This window comes from Cetorhinus maximus, chromosome 4, assembly GCF_964194155.1.
Source record: "Cetorhinus maximus chromosome 4, sCetMax3.hap1.1, whole genome shotgun sequence".
Lineage (NCBI taxonomy): Eukaryota > Metazoa > Chordata > Chondrichthyes > Lamniformes > Cetorhinidae > Cetorhinus > Cetorhinus maximus.
The window spans coordinates 179,067,327-179,091,939 of NC_135882.1; the positions used below are offsets into that span (position 1 = coordinate 179,067,327).

General features: G+C 44.4%; 1 protein-coding gene across 9 annotated transcripts in view; it reads left to right on the forward strand.

Moving 5' to 3' along the window:
• LOC144680067 (arf-GAP with GTPase, ANK repeat and PH domain-containing protein 3-like) overlaps positions 1–24,613 on the forward strand; it is a 708,867-nt gene that overhangs the window by 397,532 nt on the left and 286,722 nt on the right. For all 9 annotated transcript variants that reach the window (XR_013576479.1, XM_078541211.1, XM_078541204.1 and 6 more), the window contains exons 5-9: positions 2,382–2,523; positions 4,909–5,043; positions 11,807–11,934; positions 12,894–13,046; positions 22,916–23,008. Coding sequence is in view for 8 of the 9 variants with exons in the window: in XM_078541211.1 (XP_078397337.1) it covers positions 2,382–2,523; positions 4,909–5,043; positions 11,807–11,934; positions 12,894–13,046; positions 22,916–23,008 (651 nt within the window). In the remaining variant the exon portion in view is untranslated. The remainder of the gene's footprint in view (positions 1–2,381; positions 2,524–4,908; positions 5,044–11,806; positions 11,935–12,893; positions 13,047–22,915; positions 23,009–24,613) is intronic.

Genomic DNA, 24,613 nt, shown 5'->3' on the forward strand with positions numbered 1-24,613 from the left:
TCACTGCTCAGTTGCTGGTGAACCTTTGCACTCTGTGTTTGGAATGGTTTCATACAACTGAGTTGTCTTGAGGAATCATTTCAGTTACATAGATAGATTGGAGGAAGTGGGACTGTTCTTCTTGAAAAAGAGAAAGTTGAGAGGAGATTTGAGAAAGATGAACAAACATATGAAGGGTCTGGACAGAATACATAGGGAGAACCTGTTCCCGTTGGTGGAAGGATCGAGAATCAGTGGGCACAGATTTAAAGTAATTGGCAAAAGAAGCAATGGCGACTTGAGGGAAAACCTTTTCAGACGGCGAGTGGTTAAGATTTGGAATGCACTGCCGGAGAGTGTGGTGGAGGCAGGGTCAATCATGGCTCTCGAAAGGGAACTGGATTATTATCTGAAGCGGAAGAAATCTGGGTTATGGGGAAAAGATGGGGGCGTGGGACAAGGTGAATTGCTCTTACAAAGAGCTAGCATGGACACAGTGGGCTGAATGGCATCCTTCTGTGCTGTAACCATTCTATGACTCTATGATTCAGTGGGCAGTTTAGAGTCAAGCACGTTGCTGTGGCCTGGAGTCACATCTAGACCCAGACTAGGTAAGGTTACCCTCCCTAAAGGACACTAGTGAATCATTTGGGTTTTTACAGCTTCATGGTGACTTTTATTATTTTTTATTTAGCGAATACAAATCCCCGGAGCCAAGCGATCGCCTCCTCATTAGCTGAATTTAAGGTGTTTCATCTGCCACTTAGTCTGTAGATGGGACATTCCTCGGAAAGTGCAGCATCGTTTGTGTCTCTCCACAAGTGCATAAGGGGTTTGTACTGAGGCCGTAGTGGTGGAGGTTGGCTGCACAGGGATCCTGACTTGCCCTGAACCTGTTTAGCGGGGACCATTCCTGCTGTGGTAGATCAAAGCCTGCCATTCGACAGGTGGGTTTTGTCACAGGCAGCTTATTAGTGACTTCCCGTGTTTCCCATTCCTTGGTCTAAAGAATGTCTGCTGGGAGACCTTCCTCAGGGAGAGTACTCCATATGGGGCACCAAGATGGAAGGCAGGCAGGAGGTGGTTTGAATATATCATTGTGGAGTGGTAAGTGAGGTACGTCACAGATGTTTTCAGCCAGCTTGTGGACTTTCGTCAGTTGGCAGATGTGTGGAGGAGTCATAGAACCATAGAACCATAGAACACTACAGCACAGAAAACAGGCCATTCGGCCCTTCTAGTCTGTGTCGAAATATTATTCCGCTAGTCCCATTGACCTGCACTTAGTCCATAACCCTCCAGACCTCTCCCATCCATGTATCTATCTAATTTATTCTTAAAACTTAAGAGTGAGCCCGCATTTACCACGTCAGATGGTAGCTCGTTCCACACTCTCACCACTCTCTGAGTGAAAAAGTTCCCCCTAATATTCCCCCTAAACCTTTCCCCTTTCACCCTAAAGCCATGTCCTCTCGTGTTTATTTCTCCTAATCTAAGTGGAAAGAGCCTACTCGCATTTACTCTGTCTATACCCATCATAATTTTGTGATTGGCTGAGGAATTGCCATGGAGAAAGCAATGGGGAGCTATTGGCTCCCCAAGCTCCTAGGTAATTCAAAGAAGGTGCAAGGCTTGAACATGTTCATTTTGTTTGCAGAGAGTGGGTCCCTATGGATGAATGTATGTCAATTATAGCAAACGTAAATGAGCCACGTTACAATCTAGACTGATTATCTTAATTGGTTATTAGTGTAGCTATTAGCACGCTCAGGGTTGTTCAGCAAGTGCTGCTCAATTGTGGAATCACATCTAGCAGTAGACATTTTGTTTTGGGTTTTGCAAGCGCGGGCTGGTTGAGTACAATCTGTACTCTGCCTATTACAAACAGCTGGAGGAACATGTTGTTTGATTCGATCAATCAGTCATTGGGATGCATGGCCGACATACCTGGCTTTGCACTGGCACTGAAATTCATACACAGCGCTGCTCAATTGTGTAGTCGGCAGAGCTTTTCATTCTTCCGCTGTGCAGTGGTAATACGAGTAATATTTTCCACTAATAGGATGCTGCCGTCAATCCAAATAGATTTTCTGCTTATAGTATGGAGACAACTGGCTGAATGGCCTCTTTCTGTGCTACGTAACCATTCTCTGATTTTACTGAGTGGAGTGTGCCCGGTATTGACTTCGGAATGATGTAGTGAGGGGAGTGTGACAGGGACTCGGTAAGTGGGGAAGAGGAATTTGGTGCTGTAGCTAGGCCTGGAGGGGATGGAGAGAAGGTGGAGAGGTAGGGTTGAGGGATATAGGGAGAAGGTGGGTTTTTTGCATGATACAGGGAGATGGTGGGATATATTTGTTGGATCCATCATTAATCCTCCGGTTTGTTTGTGTCCTCTGCAGTTCGCCGCCTGGGTGGATGCCGTGATCTTTGTCTTCAGTCTAGAGGACGAGATCAGCTTTCAGACAGTTTACAATTATTACATGCGACTCTCCAGTTACCGAAATACAGCTGAGATTCCGATGGTACTTGTAGGGACACAAGGTAAGTGAACCGTGCGTTGCTTTCTATAATGTCAGTTTATGACAATAGTATGAATAGTCAGTGGGAGAGACCAATTAAAATAGAATGACGTTAGCACAGTGGAAGGAGCTGTTGAATGTGTGTTTAAGTCTTAAGTTTATTTATCTTAATTTATTTAACAGTCTAATAAATAGAGACTTGGCAGAGCACTTCAGTCCCGTGGAATGCGTTTCTCAGGTTCTGAGCAAACACATGCAGGAAGTGTAGTCAGAGAGGAGCTGGAACCACAGCTGGTATCACTGCATCTGCCAGGCTGAGAGTTTCATGGATTGTACGTTCCTGGAGGTAGTCATTTCTCAGCTCAGGTTGTGATAGCAGAGAGGGAATGGGTGATGGCCAGATCTGGTTCTGATGGATGAGGTGGATCAAGTGCCAAGTTGGAGAACATTTAGAGAGTAGTGATCATAGTATTGTAAAGTTTAGGTTAGCTATAGAAAAGAACAAGGAGCAGTTTAGAGGATTAGACTTCATTGGAGAAGGACTAATTTCAGTAAGGTGAGAATGGATCTGGCTCAGGTAAATTGGAATCAAAGATTGACAGGCAAAACTGTAATTGAATAATGGGCTGCCTTTATGGAGGAGATAGTTCATGGGCAGACAAAGCACATTCGCACAAGAGGGAAAGATAGGACAAACAAATCCAGAGCTCCTTGGATGGACATAAAGAGTAAGGTGAAGCAGAAAAAGGGTGCGAATGGAATATGTCAGGTGGATAATACAATTAAGAATCAGGCTCGGTGTAGAATGTCCAGTGGAGAAGTGGTAAAAGAAATAAGAGAAACAAAGAGATTTTAAGAAGAGACTGGGAGCTGACATAAATGGGAATTCATAACTCTTCTGCAGGCTTTCAAATAGTAAAAGGTGTGGGCTTGGTTAGGGACCAAAAAAGGGATCTACGCGTAGAGGCAGGAGCTATGGCTGAGGTAATAAATGAGCACTTTCCACCTGTCTTTACCAAGGAAAAGATGCTGCCAAAGTCATCGTGAAAGAGGAGATGGATGAGATGCTGGATGGGCTAAAAATTGATGAAGGGGAGGTATTAAGCTAGCTGTACTTAAAAGTTGATAAGTAACCAGGTCCCGGATGAGATGCATCTGAGAATACTGAGAAAAGTGAGGGTGGAAATTGCAGAGGCACTGGCCATAATCTTCCAATTCTCCTTGGCTACAGGGGTGATGTCAGAGGACTGGAGAACTGCAAATGTTACACCCTTGTTCAAAAAAGGGTGCAGGGATAAATCCAGCAACTGCAAGCCAGTCAGTTTAACCTTAGTGGTGGGAAAGCTTCTAGAAACAATAATCCTGGACAAAGTCAACAGTAATTTCGACAAGTGCGGATGAATTGAAGAAAGCCAGCATAAATTTGTTAAAGGCAAATTTTGTTTAATTAAATTGCTTTGAATTTTTTGATGAGGTAACAGAGAGGGTTGATGAGGGTAATATGGTTGATGTAGTTTACATAGACTTCCAAAGACATTTGATAAAGTGCCACATAATAGGCTTGCCAGCAAAGTTGAAGCTTAAGGAATAAAAAGAACAACAACAGAATGGATACGAAATTGGCTGTGTGATAGGAAACGGAGGAGTGGAGGAAGGTCTATTGGAGTTCCCAGGGATCAGTAATAGGACCACTGCTTTCCTTGAATTGGACTTGGATTACAGGGCACAATTTTAATATTTTCAGATGACACACACTTTGGAAGTATTGTGAAATCTGAGGAGGATAGTGATAGACTACAAGAGAACTTAGACTGATGGAATGGATAGACACGTGGTGGGTGAAATTTAATGCAGAGAAGTGTGAAGTGATGCATTTTAGTAAGAAGAACACAGGGAGACAATATGAAATAAAGGGTACATTCTAAAGGGGGTACAGGAGCAGAGGGACCTGGAGGTATATATGTACAAATTGATGAAGGTGTCAGGGCAGGTTGAGAGAGTGGGTAATATGGTATATTGGGATCCTTTGCTTCATAAACAGTGACATAGTGAGAAAAAGTAAGGACTTTATATGATAAACCTGTCAAAAGAAGCAACGACAACATGAGGAAAATCCTTTTCACACAGCAAGTGGTTAGGATCTGCAATGCGCTGCCTTGAGAGTGTGATGGAGGCAGGTTCAATTGAGACTTTCAAAAGGTAATTATATAATTATCTGAAGGGAATAAAAGTACAGAGCTACTGGGAAAAGGTGAGGGAGTGGGACCAGACAATTTGCCCCTACGGAGAGCTGGCACAGACATGATAGGCCAAATGGCCTCCTCCTATGCTGTAACCATTCTATGATTCTATGCCTGTATTAATCTGTGACTGTTTATTAACCACCTGTAGTTGATCCATTTATTAGATGCAATCAGTGCAACGAACCCTAGGGTTATCGATGATGCTCGGGCCCGGAAGCTGTCCAATGACTTGAAGCGATGCACATACTACGAGACATGTGCTACGTACGGACTGAATGTAGAACGGGTCTTCCAGGATGGTAATGTCACCTTCTGACCTTTTACAGCACACATTCAGTTTAGAGGAGCAGCATCAGCCAGCTGTTTAAGCAGTCAGGGTCCCTGTCAGGAAACATTGTTTTTTTTCGTCCCTTTGCTCTCTTTCTTTAATTTTGCTGTTCCTTAAGGACTTAAAAAATAGGAGCTCAAGTTGGCCATTTGGCTCCTCAAATCCACTCTGTAATTCAATACAATTAAGGCTGATCTCCTACTTCAACTTCACTTTCCTGCTCTTTCCCCATGTCCCTTAATTCCCTTAGTACCTAAAAATATATCGATCTCAGTCTTGAATATACTCAACGACTAAACATCCACAACCCTCTCAGGTAGAGAATTCCAAAGATTCATTACCCTCTGCGTGAAGAAATTTCTCCTCATCTCAGTAATAGATAACTGACCCATTAATCTGAGAATTTGACCCTTACGTTCAGGTTCCCCAACCAGGAGAAACATCCTTCCAGCATCTAATCATTCTGATAAAAGATCACAGACCTGAAATATTAACTCTGTTTCTCTCTCTGCTGATCCTGCCAGACCTGCTGAGTGTTTCCAACATTTCCTGCTGTTGTTTATTCTTTCAGCATCCACCCTGTCATGCACCTTAAGGATTTTATAAGTTTCAATGAGATCACTGCTCATTCTTCTGAATTCTAGGGAATATAGGTTTAGTCTACTCAATCTCTTATAGGACGATCTCCTCAACATAGAAACCAGTCTAGTGAACTTTCATTGCACCCCCTCTAAAGCAAGTTTGTCCTTCCTTAGGTAAGGAGACTAATAATGTACACTGTACTCCAGATGTGGTTTTATTAAAGCCCTATGTAATTGTAGTAAGACTTCTTTACTCTCATACTCCAATCCCTTTGTAATAAATACTATTTGCCTTCCTAATTGCTTGCTGTACCTGCATGTTAACTTTATGTGATTCATATTTGTATGCCAAAGGTCCCTCTGAATACAATAGTTTCCAGTGTCTCACCATTGAAAAGAAATGCTGCTTTTTTTTATTTTTCGTACCAAAGTGGATAACTTCATTATAATTCATCTGCTGTATTCTTGCCCATCACCCAACCTGTCTATATCCTTCTGCAGTCCCTCTGTGTCCCCCTGACCGCTTACTTTCCACCTAGCTTTATATTGTCAGTAAACTTGGATCCATTACACTCCGTTGCTTCACCTGTCATTAATATAGATTGTAAATAGCTGAGGCCCAAGTACTGATCCTTGTGGCGCTCCAGTAACTACCCCACTAGCCTGCCAAGCTGAAAATGTCCTGTTTTACCCTTTGCCGTGGTTTCTGCCAATTAACCAATCCTCAATCTATGCTAATATATTACACCCAATCCCATGAGCCCTAATTTTGTGTAATAACCTCTTGTATGGCATCTTCCTGAATTCTTTTTGAATTCCAAATAGTGACATCTTCTGGTTCCCTGTTATCCTCAAGAACTCTAACCAATTTGGCAAACACTATTTCCCTTTCATAAATCCGTGCTGACTCTGCTTAACCGTATGACTTTTCAAATGCCCTATTATATAGTCCCTAATAGTAGATTCTAGCATTTTGACAATGACAGATTTCAGGCTATGTGGCCTATAGTTATCTATTTTTCTCACTGCTTGATGTTCAAGGGCATTACCATCGCTGAATCCCCCACTATTCCTCACTGTCGCTGGGTAGAAATCTTGGAACTCTCTTCCTAACAGCACTGTGGGTGTACCTACACCACATGGACTACAGCGGTTCAAGAAGGCAGCTCACCACCACCTTCTCAAGGGCAGCTAGGGATGGGCAATACATGCTGGCCTAGTCAGCGAAACCCATACCCTGTGAATGAATAAAAAAAAATCAACATCCTGGAGGTTACCATTCATCAGAAACTGAACTGGACTAGCCATATAAATAATAACAAATAAATAAAATAAGTCACTGTAGTGCCAGAGGATCTTAGGCTGCTCCCTCATTAGAGAGCCATATTAATACTGTGGCTACAAGAGCAGGTCAGTGGCTAGGAATCCTGAGGCAAGTAACTCACCTCCTGACTTCCCAAAGCCTGTCCACCATCTACAAGGCACAAGTCAGCAGTGTAATGGAATACTCCCCACTTACCTGGATGAGTGCAGCTCCCACAACACTCAAGAAGCTTGACACCATCCAGGACAAAGCAGCCCGCTTGACTGGCACCACATCCACCAACATTCACTCCCTCCACCACCGACGCACAGTAGCAACTGTGTGTACCATCGACAAGATGCACTGCAGGAACTCACCAAGGCTCTTTCGACAGCACCTTCCAAACCTGTGAACTCTACTACCTAGCAGGACAAGGGCAGCAGATAAAAGCAAAATACTGCAGATGCTGGAAAACTGAAACAAAAACAGAAAATGCTGGAAAAACTCAGCAGGTCTAACAGCATCTGTGGGAAAAAAAAGTTAATGTTTCGAGTCCGTATGACTTGTATGGCTCTGAAACTCATACGGACTCAAAACATTAACTCTGTTTTTCTCCACAGATGCTGTTGGACCTGCTGAGTTTTTCAAGCATTTTCTGTTTTAGTAAGGGCAGCAGATCAATGGGAACACCACCACCTGCAAGTTCCCCTCCAAGTCATTCACCATCCTGACTTGGAAATATATCGCTGTTCCTTCACTGTCACTGGGTTAAAATCCTGGGACTCCCTTCCTAACAGCACTGTGGGTGTACCTACACCACATGGACTGCAGCGGTTCAAGATGGCAGCTCACCACCACCTTCTCAAGGGCAACTAGGGATGGACAATAAATGCTGGCCCAGCCAGAGAAGCCCACATCCTGTAAAATGAATTTAAAAAAACTTCACTGCTTTTCTCACTCAGTCTCTACACCGAACGACTTCTTATGCTTTGCAATTTCTACCTCCATCTTAACTTATCAAGTTTTTCCTCCTCTGAGCTCCATGCCCTCTTATCCTCCCTAAATCTCTCCCTTCATATAAACTCTCCAGCCCATATTCATGGCCAGTCCCTTGACCTTGCCATATAATGTGTTCTTGCTGCTCCCATCATATCAATCTGATTGCTTCCTCGTATCACTCACCACCCACATCCCCCTTCAATGTCCCAACCCTATCTCCTTCTGCATCTGCCCCTGGGAATAACTATCACCCAATTTACTCACAACTGCACTATCAAAATCCCAACTGTCTAGTCTTTGGCTCTCCACTTACCACAACATTTCTGCAGTTGCTGATTTGCTCAACCACACCCTCAACTCCATCTCCGTTGACCTAGTCCCCACTAAAACCATTACTCTCTCTCACCCTGGCTGTTCTCCCTCACATGGCTCTCATCCCCACTCCTTTAAAAAGGGATTGTAAGCCAGAGAATCGAATTATAGCCAGAGAATCACTTGCAATAGCCACTCTTCCTGCTCTGGGTGTCCCCTAAAGATCAAGCCTTGGTGTCCCCTCCTATTTCTCATCTGCAAGATGCCCCTCAGCAACACCATCTATAGGTACAGCATTAGTATTCACATGAACACTGGTGATATGCAGATCTGCCACAACCACTACCTCTCAGAACTACTGTTGCTAAATCATCACCTTAAACTTTCACTCCCTCCACCACTGGCGCAGAGCAATAGCAGTATGTACATATACACAATGGACTGCAGGAGTTCACCAAGGCTCTTTCGACAGTAGCTTCCAAACCCGCGACCTCTGCCATCTAGAAGGACAAGGGCAGCAGATAGATGGGAAAATCACCACCTGGAAGTTCCCCTCCAAGCCACTCACCATCCTGACTTGGAAATATATCGCCGTTCCTTCACTGTCGCTGGGTCAAAATCCTGGAACTCCCTCCCTAACAGCACTGTGGGTGTACCTACACCACATGGACTGCAGCAGTTCAAGAAGGCAGCTCACCACCACCTTCTCAAGTGCAACTAGGGATGGGTAATAAATGTTGGCCCAGCCAGCGATGCTCATCTCATGAAAGAATACAAAAAAAATCAGATTGCTTATCCAATATTCATGATTGGATGAGGAGGAAATTGCTCCAGTTAAATATTGGAAAGTCTGAAGCCATTGTTTTCAGTCCTGCTCTAAACTCAGTTTTTTAGTTACCGACTCCATCCCTCTCAGCAGACAATAGTCTGCAATTCAGCCAGTCTGTTCATAATCTTGTTGTCGCATTTGACTCTGAGATGAGCTTTCGATCTCGTATTCATCCACCTTTAAGTCTGCCTATTGCTACCTCTGTAACATCGCCCGACTTTGCCCCTGTCTCAGTTCATCTGCTGCTGAAGCTCCCATAATAGCCTTCGTTCCCTCTAAACGTGACGATTCCAATGCAGCCCTAGCTGGTCCTCCCACACTCTACTCTCCGTAAAGTTAAGGCCATCTAAAACTGCTGAGCATGTCCTAACTCACAGCAAGTCCCGTTCCCCCATCACCCCTGTGCTTGCTATCCTACATTGGCTCCCGGTCACCATTATCTTCAAGCCTCTCCAGTGCCTTGCCCCTCCCTATCTGTGTAATGCCCTCCAGCTGCATGACCTTCCAAGATACCTGCACTTCTTTAATTCTGGCCTCTTGAGCGTCCCTGATTTTAATTGCTCCACATTTAGTCGCTGTACCTTCCGTTGCCTAGGCAGCAAACTCTGGAATTCCCTCACTTCCCCTTTCGCCTTTTACCTCACTTTCATCTTTCCAACGCATCTTCAAACCTACCTCTTTGACCAAGCTTTTGGTCATCCCACCTCATATCTCCTGTGTCTCGATGTCATACTGTTGTTTTATAATGATCTTTGTGAAGTGCCTTGGGAGGTTTTATTACCTTAAAGATGCTAAATAAATATAATGTATTTTATCTCTTCCTCCTTTCTTAAATTGTGAGGTTAATCTTTTTTCAGTTTATCCACCTCTTCTTAAGTCAAGTATCCTGGAATATTTAGTTCCCAACTTTGGCCACTCCACAACCACGTCCCAATAATGGTTATTAGATCAAACTCATTCGTTTCTGCCCTGGATATGAATTGATCTATTTTGTTGTGAATGTGTTGTGCAATCAGATATAATCTCTTTTGCTTAACTTTTTCCTTGTTTTTACCTGATCTCACTTTTGTCACTCTGCTCTCCAGCCTTTGCATTTTTCTTTCCTGCCTTTGTATTTATCTTTTCTCGAACCCTCTCCCTCCCTCGACCCTCTCATTAGTTTAAAGCTCTGTCTACTGACCCGGTTATTTGATTTGAGAGGACACTGATCCCAGCTTGCTTTAAGTGGAGCCAATTCCAATGGAACAGCTCCCACTTTCTCAGTATTACTGCCAGTGCCCCATGAATTGAAACCCCTTTTTTCCCACGGAACACTTTCAGCCACGCATTTCAGCTTTTTACCTGTTTGCCCCTATGCCGATTTGTGAATGGTTCAGGTAACAATCTAGAGATTAGTATCTTTGATGCATTTTAATTTGGACCCTAACTCCTCAAACTCTTTTAGCATCACATTGTTCCTAGTTCTACCAAGGTCATTGGTTCCAATGTGAATCACAACAACTGGATCCTCCCGTTCCCCCCACTCCAAGTTCATCTCCAGCTATGAGCAGGTGTCCTTAACCCGGCACTGGGCAGGCAACATAACTTTCGCAATCCCCGAGTTACCACTGCAGAGAACAGAATCTGTTCCTCTAAGTAAACTGTCCCTTTTCACTATCACATTCCTTTTCACTCCGCCTACTTGAATGGCCTCTTACAAAATGTTGCCACCGTCAGTTTGTCTACCTCGTAGTTTGCATTCATCCACACAGGCAGTAAGAACCTTGTACCTAAAACAAAAACAGAATTACCTGGAAAAACTCAGCAGGTCTGGCAGCATCGACGGAGAAGAAAAGAGTCGACATTTCGAGTCCTCATGACCCTTCATGAGGACTCGAAACGTCAACTCTTCTCCGCCGATGCTGCCAGACCTGCTGAGTTTTTCCAGGCAATTCTGTTTTTGTTTTGGATTAACAGCATCCGCAGTTTTTTGTTTTTATAAGAACCTTGTACCTGTCTGATGAGTGCAAAGAGGCTCCTCCAACACTTAGCTGCCTGATTCTCAGTCATACTTTTGACAGAATGCTTTCTGCTGCAGATCTTTGAGCAGTTGATTATTGTTTTTAACCTGTATTAATGATATTGCAAATTGATACCTGTTAAAATTCACACATGGCTGGCATGGCTGCAGTACCACTAAGCTATCTGCAGGTGGTGGTGTTGATCCAACTGAAATCACAGGTCTCACTGGCACCCTTTGCTGGTTCTCTGTGGTACTGCAGCTGTGCAGCAGAGTAATAAAAATCCCTCAGACTATTAGGATTTGACTGAGAAGCTGTAGCATTTGTTGCTGCTCTGTTTATATCATCTGGTTTGTGTGTAGCCACCTCTCCTGCCTGGCCCTGAACAATAAGGTGAGCTACAGCTAACCTCAGTTAGGGTTGCAACTGGAATGGTCTCAAACAATATCTGTTGCTGGGGAGGGGTGAGGAGTGCATTGGGCTCGGTGGTGATGCTGCTGCAGGTGGATAGCTTTCTGTCAGTTGATGTCTCTGCTCACTAGTGGTAAGTGGTTGCTTGGGTGAAGTACCCGGAAGTGTTACAACTTTGTTGAGTGAGAGTCAGCACCTTAGTGAAAAAGGAGATGCTGAGTCTGTCTGTACAGGATCTCTGTAGATAATCGATTAGCTCAGTCAGAACATTTAATCTTGCCTGCTGTTCACTCATTTAGTGGCTCAGAAGATTGTGGCATTACGGAAGAAGCAGCAGTTATCGATTGGACCCTGCAAGTCACTGCCAAACTCTCCCAGTCATTCCTCTGTTCCTAATGCCTCCATCCCATCTGTGCACATCAACCAGGTGAGGTTCTGCTGTTTGTGTCTGTCAGTCTATCAGAAATTGGGGGAGTTAGTGGTAATGTCACTGGAGTAATAATCCAGAGACCTAGGCTAATGCTGTGGAGACACAGATTCAAATCCCAAATTTGAATTAAATTAATTAATAAAAAAACAATTCAGTTAGAAAAAACCTGGGATTGAAAGCTAGTCTCAGTCATGGTGACCATGAAATTATTATTGATTGCTCTAAAAACCCATCTAGTTCACTAATGTCCCTTAGGGAAGGAAATCTACTGTCCTTACCTGGTGTGGCCTACGTGTGACTGCAGACCCACAGCAATGTGGTTGACTCTTAACTGCCCTCTGAAATGGCCTAGCAAGCCGCTCAATGTACCAAAACCACTACAGAGAAGTTGATAGCACGGTGGGTGCACCTACACCACATGGACTGCAGTGGTTCTAGATGGCAGCTCACCACCACCTTCTCAAGTGTAGTTATGGATGGGCAATGAATGCTGGTCTTGCCAGCGACGCCCACATCCCAGGAAAGAACAAAATAAAAATTGGGTTTGTCCATGTGTTGAGTGTGAGTGCCAGCTGGGCTGTTTGATGTTGGAGCTGGTATCTCCTTTCTTCCCCGTTACTGCCAGAGCGACAAAGACAAAGGTGAAGAGACCGATACACATAAGCACACACGTATGCAAACACGCATTCCCCTGTCCTGCTGACTGGAGAAGGTGGGGATGAGGGAGATGACCATCTCATCTCCAGTCTCAGTGGGGACCATTGCACAGCTAAGAAACAAGATGGATTTATACAACCCTTTCACAACCTCAGGACCTCCCAGAGTGTTAGAAGTTTAGTTTAGAAGTGTTGTCAGTCAGGGTGAAAATTGGTGGCTTGTTTAATAGTGTTAGACTGAGTCCTGCTTAGTGAACACTGTTGTATTTTGATGGTTTTAATATGTTGTGAATCCCACAGGCTGCTAATGGAGGGGTCTTCAGTGACTATTCCTCTTCAGTGCCGTCCACACCCAGTATGAGTCAGAAGGAACTGCGAATTGAGACAATTGCTGCGTCCAGCACTCCCACTCCCGTCCGCAAACAATCCAAGCGACGCTCCAACATATTCACGGTAAGTACAAAGCTCAGAACCCGATTCCTTGGCACCTCCTGGCTCCGATGTTTAATGATAGCCTGAGCCTTGTAAATTCACTGGGATGGTTTTTGGCATCAGACGTTTAAAAAAGGCAGACATTTATGTAGCACCATTTTGCCTACAGCAGGGTGCAGCAAACAGCAATGATGAATGAGCACTTGATCTGTTTATGTTGGTGTTGGTTTTGGGAGAAGAATTGACCAAGGACATCACATAAACTCCCTGCTCTCCAGATAGTGTTAAAGGATCTCAACCATCCACCAGATCAGGGTTGCAATAATTTGCATTTATAAGAACCTTTAATGTCCCGTGGCACTCATTAAGAACATAAAGACAAAGATTGACACTGGGCTAAAGAACGAGATATTAGGGTGGGCGGCTACAAAGCTTAGTCAAAGAAGAAGGTTTTAAGGATGGCCTTAAAGGAAGAGAGAGAGGCGGAGAGGTTTAGAAAGCACAGAGCTTTACATGTAGTGCTCCTTCAGTATAGTACTGAAGCGTTAGCCTAGGCCATCGGCTCACATCTATATCGGAAGACAGCAGTGAGCTTGCATTCAATACAGAAAGTGCGGGAAATGCTCAGCAGGTCAGGCAGCAGGTATGGAGAGAGAAACAGAGTTAACATTTCAGCTCAATGGCCTGAGGCAGAACGTGGGCCGTCAACCTCCACCACTAACTCTGTGTTTTCCTTCCTGCACCGATGCTGCCTGAACAGCTGAGAATTTTTTCATATTCTTTCACAGGATGTGGGTCTCGCTGGCTGGGCCAGCATTTATTGCCCATTCCTAATTGCCCTTGGGAAGGTGGTGGTGGGCTGCCTTCTTGAACTCTGCAGTCCATGTGGTGTGGTTCAAGTTCCAGGGTTTTACCCAGTGACTGTGCGGGAATGGCGACATTGTTTAACCGTGCTGGGACCAATGTCAAATAACTAGGGCTGTAGAGAGGGCTTTAAACTAAATAGAAGGAGGGGGGGCGTTCTGGAGAGAGGGTACGTAGGCTTACAAGGCAAAAGGATATGGCAGCATTGCAGGGCAGCTATTTAGGTAATGATACCCAGAGTGTGACTGAGTACAAACAAAACAATAGCAAATAGGGTCAAAAGGGGAAAAAAAATGGTAAAAAGGCAAAATTAATGGCTCTTTACTTAAATGCACATAGTATTCAGAACAAAATAAACTAATATACGGCACAAATAGAGGTTAATGGGTATGATCTTATAGCCATTACGGTGACATGGTACAAGGAGATAAAGCTGGGAACTAAATATTCAAGGGTATGTGAGTTTTCGAAAGGACAGGCAAGAAGGAAAGGGTGATGGGGTAGCTTTGTTAGTACGAGATGGAATAAGTATAATAGCAAGAAATGATCTTGGATCGGAAGCTGTAAATCCATATGGGTGGAGGTAGAAATAACAAGGGGAATAAGACACTGGTGGGAGTTGTCTATAGGCCCTCAGACAGTAGCTATACTGTAGGACAGAGAATAAGTCAGGAGATAATGAGGGCATGTAACAAAGTACATTAATCATGGGTGACTTTAATTTTTATGTAGATTGCAAAAATCAAATTGGCAGAAGTAGCCACGATGAGTATTCATAGAGTGTATTCGGGACGGTTTCCTAGAACAACATGTTGTGGATCCAATCAGGGATCAGGCTATCTTGGATCTGGTAATGTGTAATGAAGCAGGTTTAATAAATGATCTCAGAGTAAAAGATCCCCTAGGAAACAGTGACCGTAGAGTTTAATATTCAGTTTGAGAGTGAGAAACTTGGGTCGGAAACAACCGCGCTAAACTTAAATACGGGTAATTACAAAGGAATGAGGGCAGAGTTGGCTGGAGTGGACTGGGAAAGGACTTTAGCAGAAAAGATGGTTGATGAACAATGGCAGACATTTAAGAAAATAGCTCATGACTCACAACAAAGATATATCCCAGTGAGGAAGAAGGATTCTAGGAAGGGGATAAACCAACCATGGTTAACCAAGGAAGCTAAGGAAAGTATCAAAGTGAAACATAGAATCATGGCAAAGGATTGGGAAGGTTTTAACAACCAACAGAAGATGACCGAAAAACTAATAAAGAGGGAGAAAATAAACTTTGAGGGTAAATTGGCAAGTAATATAAACTTGTAATATATTTAAAGAAGCTGATAATAATAATAGAAAATGCTGGAAAATGGTCCCTCCAAGGCACACACTATCATGACTTGGAACTATAAGACCATAAGACATAGGAACAGAAGTAGGCCATTTGGCCAATCGAGTCTGCTCCACCAGGTTCTTGATTGGTAAAGAGATCAAAGGTTACGGGGAAAAGGCAGGAGAATGGGGTTGAGAAACTTATCAGCCATGATTGAATGGCGGAGCAGACTCAATGGGCTGAATGGCCTAATTTCTGCTCCTATGTCTTATGGTCTTATTTAATGAGATCATGGCTGATCTGATAATCCTCAACTCCGCTTCTTGATTGGTAAGGGGATCAAAGGTTACGGGGAGAATGCGGGAGAATGGGGTTGAGAAACTTATCAGCCATGATTGAATGACGGAGCAGACTCGATGGGCCGAATAGCCTAATTTCTGCTCCTATGTCTTATGGTCTTTTCCCCATAGCCCTTGATTCCCTTACTGATTAAAAATCTGTCTATCTCAGCCTTGAATATACTTTTCTTAAATATATAAAAAAGGAGGAGAGAGGCCAAAGTGAACATAGGCTCCTTAGATAATGAGGCTGGGGAAATAATAATGGGGAACCACAAAATGGCAGAGGAGTTGAATAAATATTTTGCATCAGTCTTCACGGTTGAAGACACTAATAGCATTCCAAAAATACTAAATAATCAAGGGGCAAAAGGGGCGAGGAAATAAATACAATAACTCACTAGAGAAAAAGTACTAGGGAAACTAATGGGGCTAAAGGCTGATAAGTCCCCTGGACCTGATGGGTGGATCCTAGGATATTAAAGGAAATAGCTGCAGAGATAGAGGATGCACTGGTAGTAATCTTCCAATAATCCTTAGATTCTGGGAAGTCCCAGAGGATTGGAAAACTGCCAATGTAACACCCTTATTCAAAAAGGGAGGAGACAAAAAACAGGTACCTATAGGCCAGTTAGCTTAACATCTGTCACTGGACAAATGTTAGAGTCTATTATAAAGGATGTAATAGCAGAGCATTTAGAATTACATAATCTAATCAAGCAGAGTCAGCATGGTTTCATAAAGGAAAAATCATGCCTGACAAATTTATTAGACTTCTTTGACCCAGTGGCAAGCAGGATAGATAAAGGGGAACCAGTAGATGTAATGTATTTGGATTTGCAAAAGGCGTTTGATAAGGTACCACACATAAGGCGACTTAATAAGATAAAGGCCCATGGTGTTGGGGGTAGCATATTAGCATGGATAGAGGATTGGCTAACTAATAGAAGACAGAGAGTTGGGATATGGGGTGGAGGGCATTTTCAGGACGGCAACCTGTAACTAGTGGAGTGCCACCGGGATTAGTGCTGGGGCCGAAATTACTTACAATATATATTAACGACTTAGATGAGGGACCTGAATATACTATCACCAAGTTTGCAGATGACACAAAAATTGGTGGAAAGGCAAATGGTGAGGATGACACAGAGTCTACAGAGGGAGATTGACATGTTAAGTAAGTGGGCAAAAACTTGGCAGATGGAATATAATGCGGAAAAATGTAAGGTTATGCACTTGGCAGGAAGAATAGAGGAGCTGAATATTATTTAAATGGAGAAAGACTGCAGAAAGCTGCAACACAGAGGGATTTGGGAGTCCTTGTGTATGAATCACAAAAAGCTAACATACAAGTTCAACAGGTAATAGGGAAGGCAAATGGAAAGTTGGCCTTTATTTCAAAGGGAATGGAGTATAAAAGTGTTTCTAAAATTATACAAGGCACTAGTTAGACCACACCTAGAATACTGTGAACAGTTTTGGTCCCCTTATCTAAGGAAAGATATACTGGCATTGGAGGCAGCCCAGAGCCTAGGTTGGTCCCGGGTATGGAGGGATTTTCTTATGAGGAGAGGTTGAGTAGGTTGTGTCTGTACTCATTGGAGTTTAGAAGAATGAGAGGCGACCTTATTGAAATATATAAGATTCTTAGGGGACTTGACAGGGTAGATGCTGAGAGGTTGTTTCCCCTCGTGGGAGAGTCTAGGACCAGAGGGCATAATCTCAGAGGAAGGGATCACCCATTTAAAACAGAAATGAGGAGGAATTTCTCCTCCCAGAGGGTAGTCAATCTGTGGAGTTCTTTACCACAGAGGGCTGTGGAGGCTGGGTCGTTAAGTATATTCAAGGCTGAGATAGGCAGATTTTTAATCAGTAAGGGAATCAAGGGTAATGGGGAAAAGACAGGAAAGTGGAGTTGAGGATTATCAGATCAGCCATGATCTCATTGAATGGTGGAGCAGACTCGATTGGCCGAATGGCCTACTTCTACTTGTACGTCTTATGGTCTTATAATTCCAAGTCAGGATAGTGTGTGCCTTGGAGGGACCATTTCCAGCATTTTCTATTATTATTTCAAATTTCTAGTATCCACAGTATTTTGCTTTAGTGAGAATGCATTGCTAGGCTGTACACAACTGAATCGGGTCCTGAGAGAGGGGATGAAAGAGGGTGCACGAGAGCTGGGTAAATCACTGCGATTCCTGCCTTGGGCATCAGCATTCTCTTTCACATTGAGGCTCAGGGCCCTGGTCCAGCCACAGAAGGCTGGCCTGACAATATGGAGAGAACCTTCACTATCACTGGGTGATATGGAGAGCTGATCTATGCTAACCTTCACTGTGACTGGGTGATATGGAGAGCTGATCTATGCTAACCTTCACTGTGACTGGGTGATATGGAGAGCTGATCTATGCTAACCTTCACTGTGACTGGGTGATATGGAGAGCTGATCTATGCTAACCTTCACTATCACTGGGTGATATGGAGGGCTGATCTATGCTAACCTTCACTGTGACTGGGTGATATGGAGAGCTGATCTATGCTGACCTTCACTGTGACTGGGTGATAGGCAAAGCAAAGTCTTTGGTTATTCAGCCTGGCAGGACAGTGTAAAGAGTGTATAACACAAGCAGGCCCTGTTCGGCCCAGTTGACCTACGCCAGTGTTCATGCTCCACACTAGCCTCTTTCCACTCTACTCCAAATCCTTCCAACACACCTATTGCAGGCAATAAGAGTGGGAGAGACTGCTGCTCAGCCATTCTTGATGCAGAGTGCCCCCCCCCACCCCTCCCACCTTCAGGCTAGCAACCGAAAAATAAGCTGTGGAAAACAGACCTCATCATGTCTTTGTCTGCTTCATGTACCTCTAGAAGTGAGATATATTCTAAGTCTAAGTTACTCTCATATTCTATTTTCTTCCTCTTTATTTTTTTCTTGTTATCCTTTACTGATTTCTAAAATATTCCCAACCTGACCTAACAGTAATCTTTACAGCATTGTATACTATTTTTAAAATTTGATACCGTCCTTAACTTCCTTAGTTAGGCATGCATGGTTCATCTGTCTCATGGAGTCTTTCTTTCTCAATAAGATGTATCTTTGTTGAGAGTTAAGAAATACTTCCTTAAATGTCTGCCGCTGCTCCTCTACTGTCTTACCTTTTAACCTGTTTTCCCATTCCACTTTAGCCAACCGTGTCTTCATACCCTTGTAATTACCTTTATTTAAATTTAAGACTCTTTCAGACCCAAGTTTCTCACCATAAAATTCTATCATGTCATGACCACTCTTTGCCTGGAGGATCCTTTACTATGAGATCTTTTACATTAATTAATCTTGTCTCATTACATATTGTTAGGTCAAAAACAGCCTGTTCCCAGTTGGTTCCAGAACGTATTGTTCTAAGAAACTGTCCCAAATACACTCTATGAAATGCTTTTGTCAATTTGATTCGTCCGATCTATATGAAGGTTAGAAACTCCCATAATTGTTACTTTATTACAAGCCCCCCATTTATGTGGGATGTATACTCTGCCCTAGAGTGTAGATATTGTTATGGGTCCTGTAAACTACTCTCCTCAGTGACTTTTTTCCCTTGTTATTTCTTATCTCTACCAAAACTGATTCTACATCTTGGTATTCCTAACCAAGATCATTTCTCAGGACTGTACTGATCTCATCCTTTATTAACCAGTTTGATCACAGCAAGATCCAACATACAGCAGTGAGATAAAATATCAATTAATCTGCCTTTTTCAGGTGTTGGCTCAAGAGGAATGTTGGTCTGGATGCATTGCCCTTTGTCAAACACAACCTGTGAATCTTTCGAAACTTCCTGAATCGGGACTATCCGGCAGCCAGGGCCTTAGTTTAAACCCTTAGCTAAAAGACAGCACTCTCGACAGTGCAGCACTCCTTCAGTACTGACCTCCCGACAATGCAGCACTCCCTCAGTACTGACCCTCTGACAGTGCAGCACTCCCTCAGTACTGACCCTCTGACAGTGCAGCGCTCCCTCAGTACTGACCCTCCGACAGTGCAGCACCCACTCAGTACTGACTGTCTAACAGTGCAACACTTCCTCAATAGCCCCGTCCATCGGTGCAATGCTTCCTCAGTACGGCAGCATGTTTTATTTTGTTCTTTCACGGGATGCGGGCATCGCTGGCTAGGCCAGCATTTCGTGCACGTCTCTAGTTGCCCTTGAGAAGGTGGTGGTGAGCTGCCTTCTTGATCCGCTGCAGTCCATGTGGTGTAGGTACACCCATAGTGCTGTTAGGGAGGGAGTTCCAGGATTTTGATCCAGCGACAGTGAAGGAACGGCGATATATTTCCAAGTTAGGATGGTGTAGGTTGGAGGGGAACTTGCGGGCCCTTGTCCTTCTACTTGGTCGAGATCAGGGGTTTGGAAGGCGCTGTTGTAGGAGCCTTGGTGAGTTGCTGCAGTGCATCTTGTAGATGGTACACACACTGCTGCCACTGTGCGTTGGTGGTGGAGGACGTGAATGTTTGTGGATGTGGTGCCAATCTAGCGGGCTGCTTTGTCCTGGATGATGTCCAGCTTCTTGAACGTTGTGGGAGCTGATCTCATCAGGGCAAGTGGGGAATATTCCATCACCTCTCCTGACTTGTGCCTTGTAGATGGTGGACAGGCTTTGGGGAGTCAGGAGGTGAGTTACTCATCACAGGATTCCCAGCCTCTGACCTGCTTTTGTAGCCACAGTATTTGTATGGCTAGTCCAGTTCAGTTTCTGGTCAATGGTAACTCCCAGGATGTTGTTAGTGAAGGATTCAGCGATGATAATGCCATTTAATGTCAAGGGGTGATGGTTAGATTCCCTTTTGTTGGAGATAGCCATTGCCTGGCACTTGTGTGGCATGAATGTTACTTGCCACTTGTCAGCCCAAGCCTAGATATTGTCCAGGTCTTGCTGTATTTGGACATGGACTGCTTCAGTATCTGAGGAATCACAAATGGTGCTGAACATTGTGTAATCATCAGCGAACATCCCAACTTCTGACCTTATGATGGAAGGAAGGTCATTGATGAAGCAGCTGAAGATGGTTGGGCCGAGGACACTACCCTGAGGAACTCCTGCAGTGATGTCCTGGAACTGAGATGAATGACCTCCAACAACCACAACCATCTTCCTTTGTGCTAGGTATGACCCAACCAGCGGAGAGTTTCCCCCCTGATTCCCATTGACTCCAGTTTTGCTAGGGCTCCTTGATGCCACACTCTGTCAAATGCTGTCTTGATGTCAAGGGCAGTCACTCTCACCTCACCTCACCTCAGGAGTTCAACTCTTGTTTGGACCAAGGGTAAAATCAAATCAGGAGCCTAGTGACCCTGGCAAACCCAAACTGGGCGTCAGTGAGCAGGATATAGCTGAATAAGTGTCGCTTGATAGCACTGCTGATGACACCTTCATCACTTTTCTGATGATCGAGAGTAGACTGATGGAGCGGTAATTGGCCGGATGGATTTGTCCTGCTTTTTATGGACTGGCTATACCTGTGCAACCTTCCACATTGTCGGGATGTCAGTCGTGTAGCTGTGCAGGAACACTTTGAATAGGGATATGGCCATGGGCCACATGTGGCGTGCTGTAGCCTTGAAATGGAGTTTTAAAATGCCGTCTGTTCCTCTCACATTACAGGTCGAATATTGGATAAATTTCTTTTTATTTGCTCTGTGGGATTGAATTGATAACAGTGTACCACAGTGTACCACAGGGATCTGTGCTAGGTCCCCTAGTATTCGTCATTTATATAAACAACGTAGATGACTATGTAGGGGGTAGGATTAGTAAGTTTGCGGATGACACAAAGATTGGCCGGGTGGTTAACAGTGAGGTTGAGTGTCTTGGGCTACAGGAAGATATAGACGGGATGGTCAAATGGGCAGATAAGTGGCAGATGGAATTTAAGCCTGAAAAGTGTGAGGTGATACACTTTGGAAGGAGTAATTTGACAAGGAAGTATTCAATGAACGGCATGGCACTAGGAAGTTCTGAGGAACAAAGGGACCTTGGCGTGTGTGTCCATAGATATCTGAAGGTGGAGGGGCATGTTAGTGGGGTGGTGAAAAAGGCATATGGGACACTTGCCTTTATCAATCGAGGCATAGATTACAAAAGTAGGGAGGTCATGTTGGAGTTGTATAGAACCTTGGTGAGGCCACAGCTGGAGTACTGTGTGCAGTTCTGGTCACCACATTATAGGAAAGATGTGATTGCACTGGAGGGGGTGCAGAGGAGATTCACCAGGATCTTGCCTGGGATGAAACATTTAAGTTATGAAGAGAGGTTGGATAGACTTGGGTTATTTTCGTTGGAGCAGAGAAGACTGAGGGGCGACCTGATCGAGGTGTACAAGATTATGAGGGGCATGGACAGGGTGGATATGGAGCAGCTGTTCCCCTTAGTTGAAGGGTCAGTCACGAGGGGACACAAGTTCAAGGTGAGGGGCAGGAGGTTTAGGGGGGATGTGAGGAAAAACTTTTTCACCTAGAGGGTGGTGACGGTCTGGAATGCACTGCCTGGGAGGGTGGTGCAGGCGGGTTGCCTCACATCCTTTAAAAAGTACCTGGATGAGCACTTGGCACGTCATAACATTCAAGGCTATAGGCCAAGTGCTGGTAAATGGGATTAGGTAGGTAGGTCAGGTGTTTCTGACGTGTCGGTGCAGACTCGATGGGCCGAAGGGCCTCTTCTGCACTGCGTGATTCTGTGAATGACAGGAGGTTGATGCTGGTCTCAGGGTTGTGAGGGGCTGAAGGAGCAGTTGGGAACTGTGGAGTGAGGTAGTGTGAAGCTGAATGGGCAGCTAGTCATGTGTGAGCAAAGGACAGTCACTGTAGGACCCTGTACCGGGAGAGTATGCAGAAGAGGAAAGTGAGGGGCAGTGCGGGAGAGTGAGCAAAAGAGGGCAGTGGGCAGTGCAAGGGGTGTAAGCAGAATAGGGCAGTGGTCAGTGTGGGAGAGTGAGCAGCAGTGGTCAGTGTGGGAGAGTGAGCGGCAGAGGGCAGTGGTCAGTGTGGGAGAGTGAGCGGCAGTGGTCAGTGTGGGAGAGTGAGCGGCAGAGGGCAGTGGTCAGTGTGGGAGAGTGAGCGGCAGTGGTCAGTGTGGGAGAGTGAGCGGCAGAGGGCAGTGGTCAGTGTGGGAGAGTGGGCAGCAATGGGCAGTGGGCATTGTTTGTTGCACGCTTGTGAATGCCTGACTAGGTGTTTGTGAGAGTTCTGGGACATGTCTTTGGGGAGGAATGAGTTCCAGGGGTTGGGGGGGGCGCTGTTGATTGTGATGGAAAAGTCTTAGCAATTTTTAATATTTTTAAATCTCTGTTTTTCCTTCTTTTACCTTAGTCTCGAAAGGGCAGTGACACTGATAAGGACAAGAAAAGCTTAGATGGTAAAACTGACAATATCGGGAGCGGACGAGCTATCCCCATCAAACAGGTAAGCAGCTTTTTAATTTGTTGGTTCTCTGTCAGTGGCGTCTGTTCCCACAATATCAGAAATCCCTGCGTTCCTCGGGATAATGCAGGTGCTGAGGGGCAGGGGCCTCCCGCAAACTGAATCTGCTGGTCTAGTCAGATCTCACTCAGACAGTTTCCATTCGGTAGCCATTCCTGCTGTAGTCCTGGGTTCAAAAATCTTTAGACAACTTAAAGGCACTAAAAGAGTTTTAAGATAATGAACAAGACTTGAGGGTGAAATAGGTGCCATGCCTTTTGCAGCTGTGATGCAGTAATGGCAGGGTCACACCATCCAGTACCTCCCCCAATGGCAGGTATTAATACCTGTGCCCTTGGCATAGAACCTGCACCAATGGCTGATCAGGGTATCGTCTGAAACTGTTTAAATGATGTTGAGAGGTCGTCACTTTCTGGGAGAGAGGCAGGTTCTGCTGTCACTGCTTTATTGTGAGATGAAAGAGCTGAATGAGATCAGACTTTGTGATTCATTAGCCCCAAAGGCACTTGTGCTGTTTCAGACCTGTAATCGGGCATTTCATTGCGGTGATCGTTTGAAGGCCACCTGTTTATACCACACGTTGCAGGCCTGTGCTTTATAGTGAACTCTGGGTATGTCACTGAGAATGGTCAAAAGTAGAGCAAGTGGGCGGGGGGTAATCAGCCAACCTACCTGTGTCAGGCCAGTTCTGTAACTGGAATTATTCCTTTATTCCAAATGCTCTTCTCACACTCTGCATCCTTTAATATTGGGCACGTTTGTACTGCTTCATGGATATGCTATAGCTTATTTGTAATGTGCCTGTTGTTTATTACACTTGTTTGTAGCATTTGGAGTGTACGTGATATAGACTTTCTGGGTGCCTTGTCTATGTTACAGATCTGTTTAAAGCAGATATGTATATTACTGGGTGATTGATTATGTGTTTTTATATGACAGGTATGCTTAAACCGGGTGTTGCATTTTATCAGTGTCTGTATAGTATCTGTAGTGTGTGTATAAAGACTGTTATATACCATGTGCTCTGTATGCATGGGTCTGCTTAGAGCATGTTTGGTTATAGAACCATTACAGCAATAAAGGAGATCATTTGGCTCATCAAGTCCATGCCAGCTCTTAGTTCCATTACCCCATTCTATCCCTGTAGACCTGCAAGTTTATTTCCTATAACTGACCAGCCAATTTCCTCTGGAAATCACTGATCGTCTCTATCTCCACCTCCCTTGTAGGCAATGAGTTCCAGGTCGTTACCACTCGCTGCCTTAAAAAAAGTTCTTTCTAACATGCTCCTTCCCAACACCTTAAATCTGTGCACCCTACTCCTTGTACCATCATCTCATGGGAACAGCATTATTTTGTCTTGGGGGCTAATTAACATGGAGGCTAGTTTGATGGAGTGCAGTTTCGATGGTACTTAACTTGAGAATTTGGTGAGTGAGGGAATTCTTGAGGAAGGAGGTGCTGTTCAGGTCTTTTACAAGACAAGGAGAGTCTCAGAGAGGTAGTGGGACGCAGCAAGACCTGAGAGCTGACGTCTTAAGGCATTAATTAGGTGAATAGGCAGGTGAATAGTTGGTGAGTTTTACA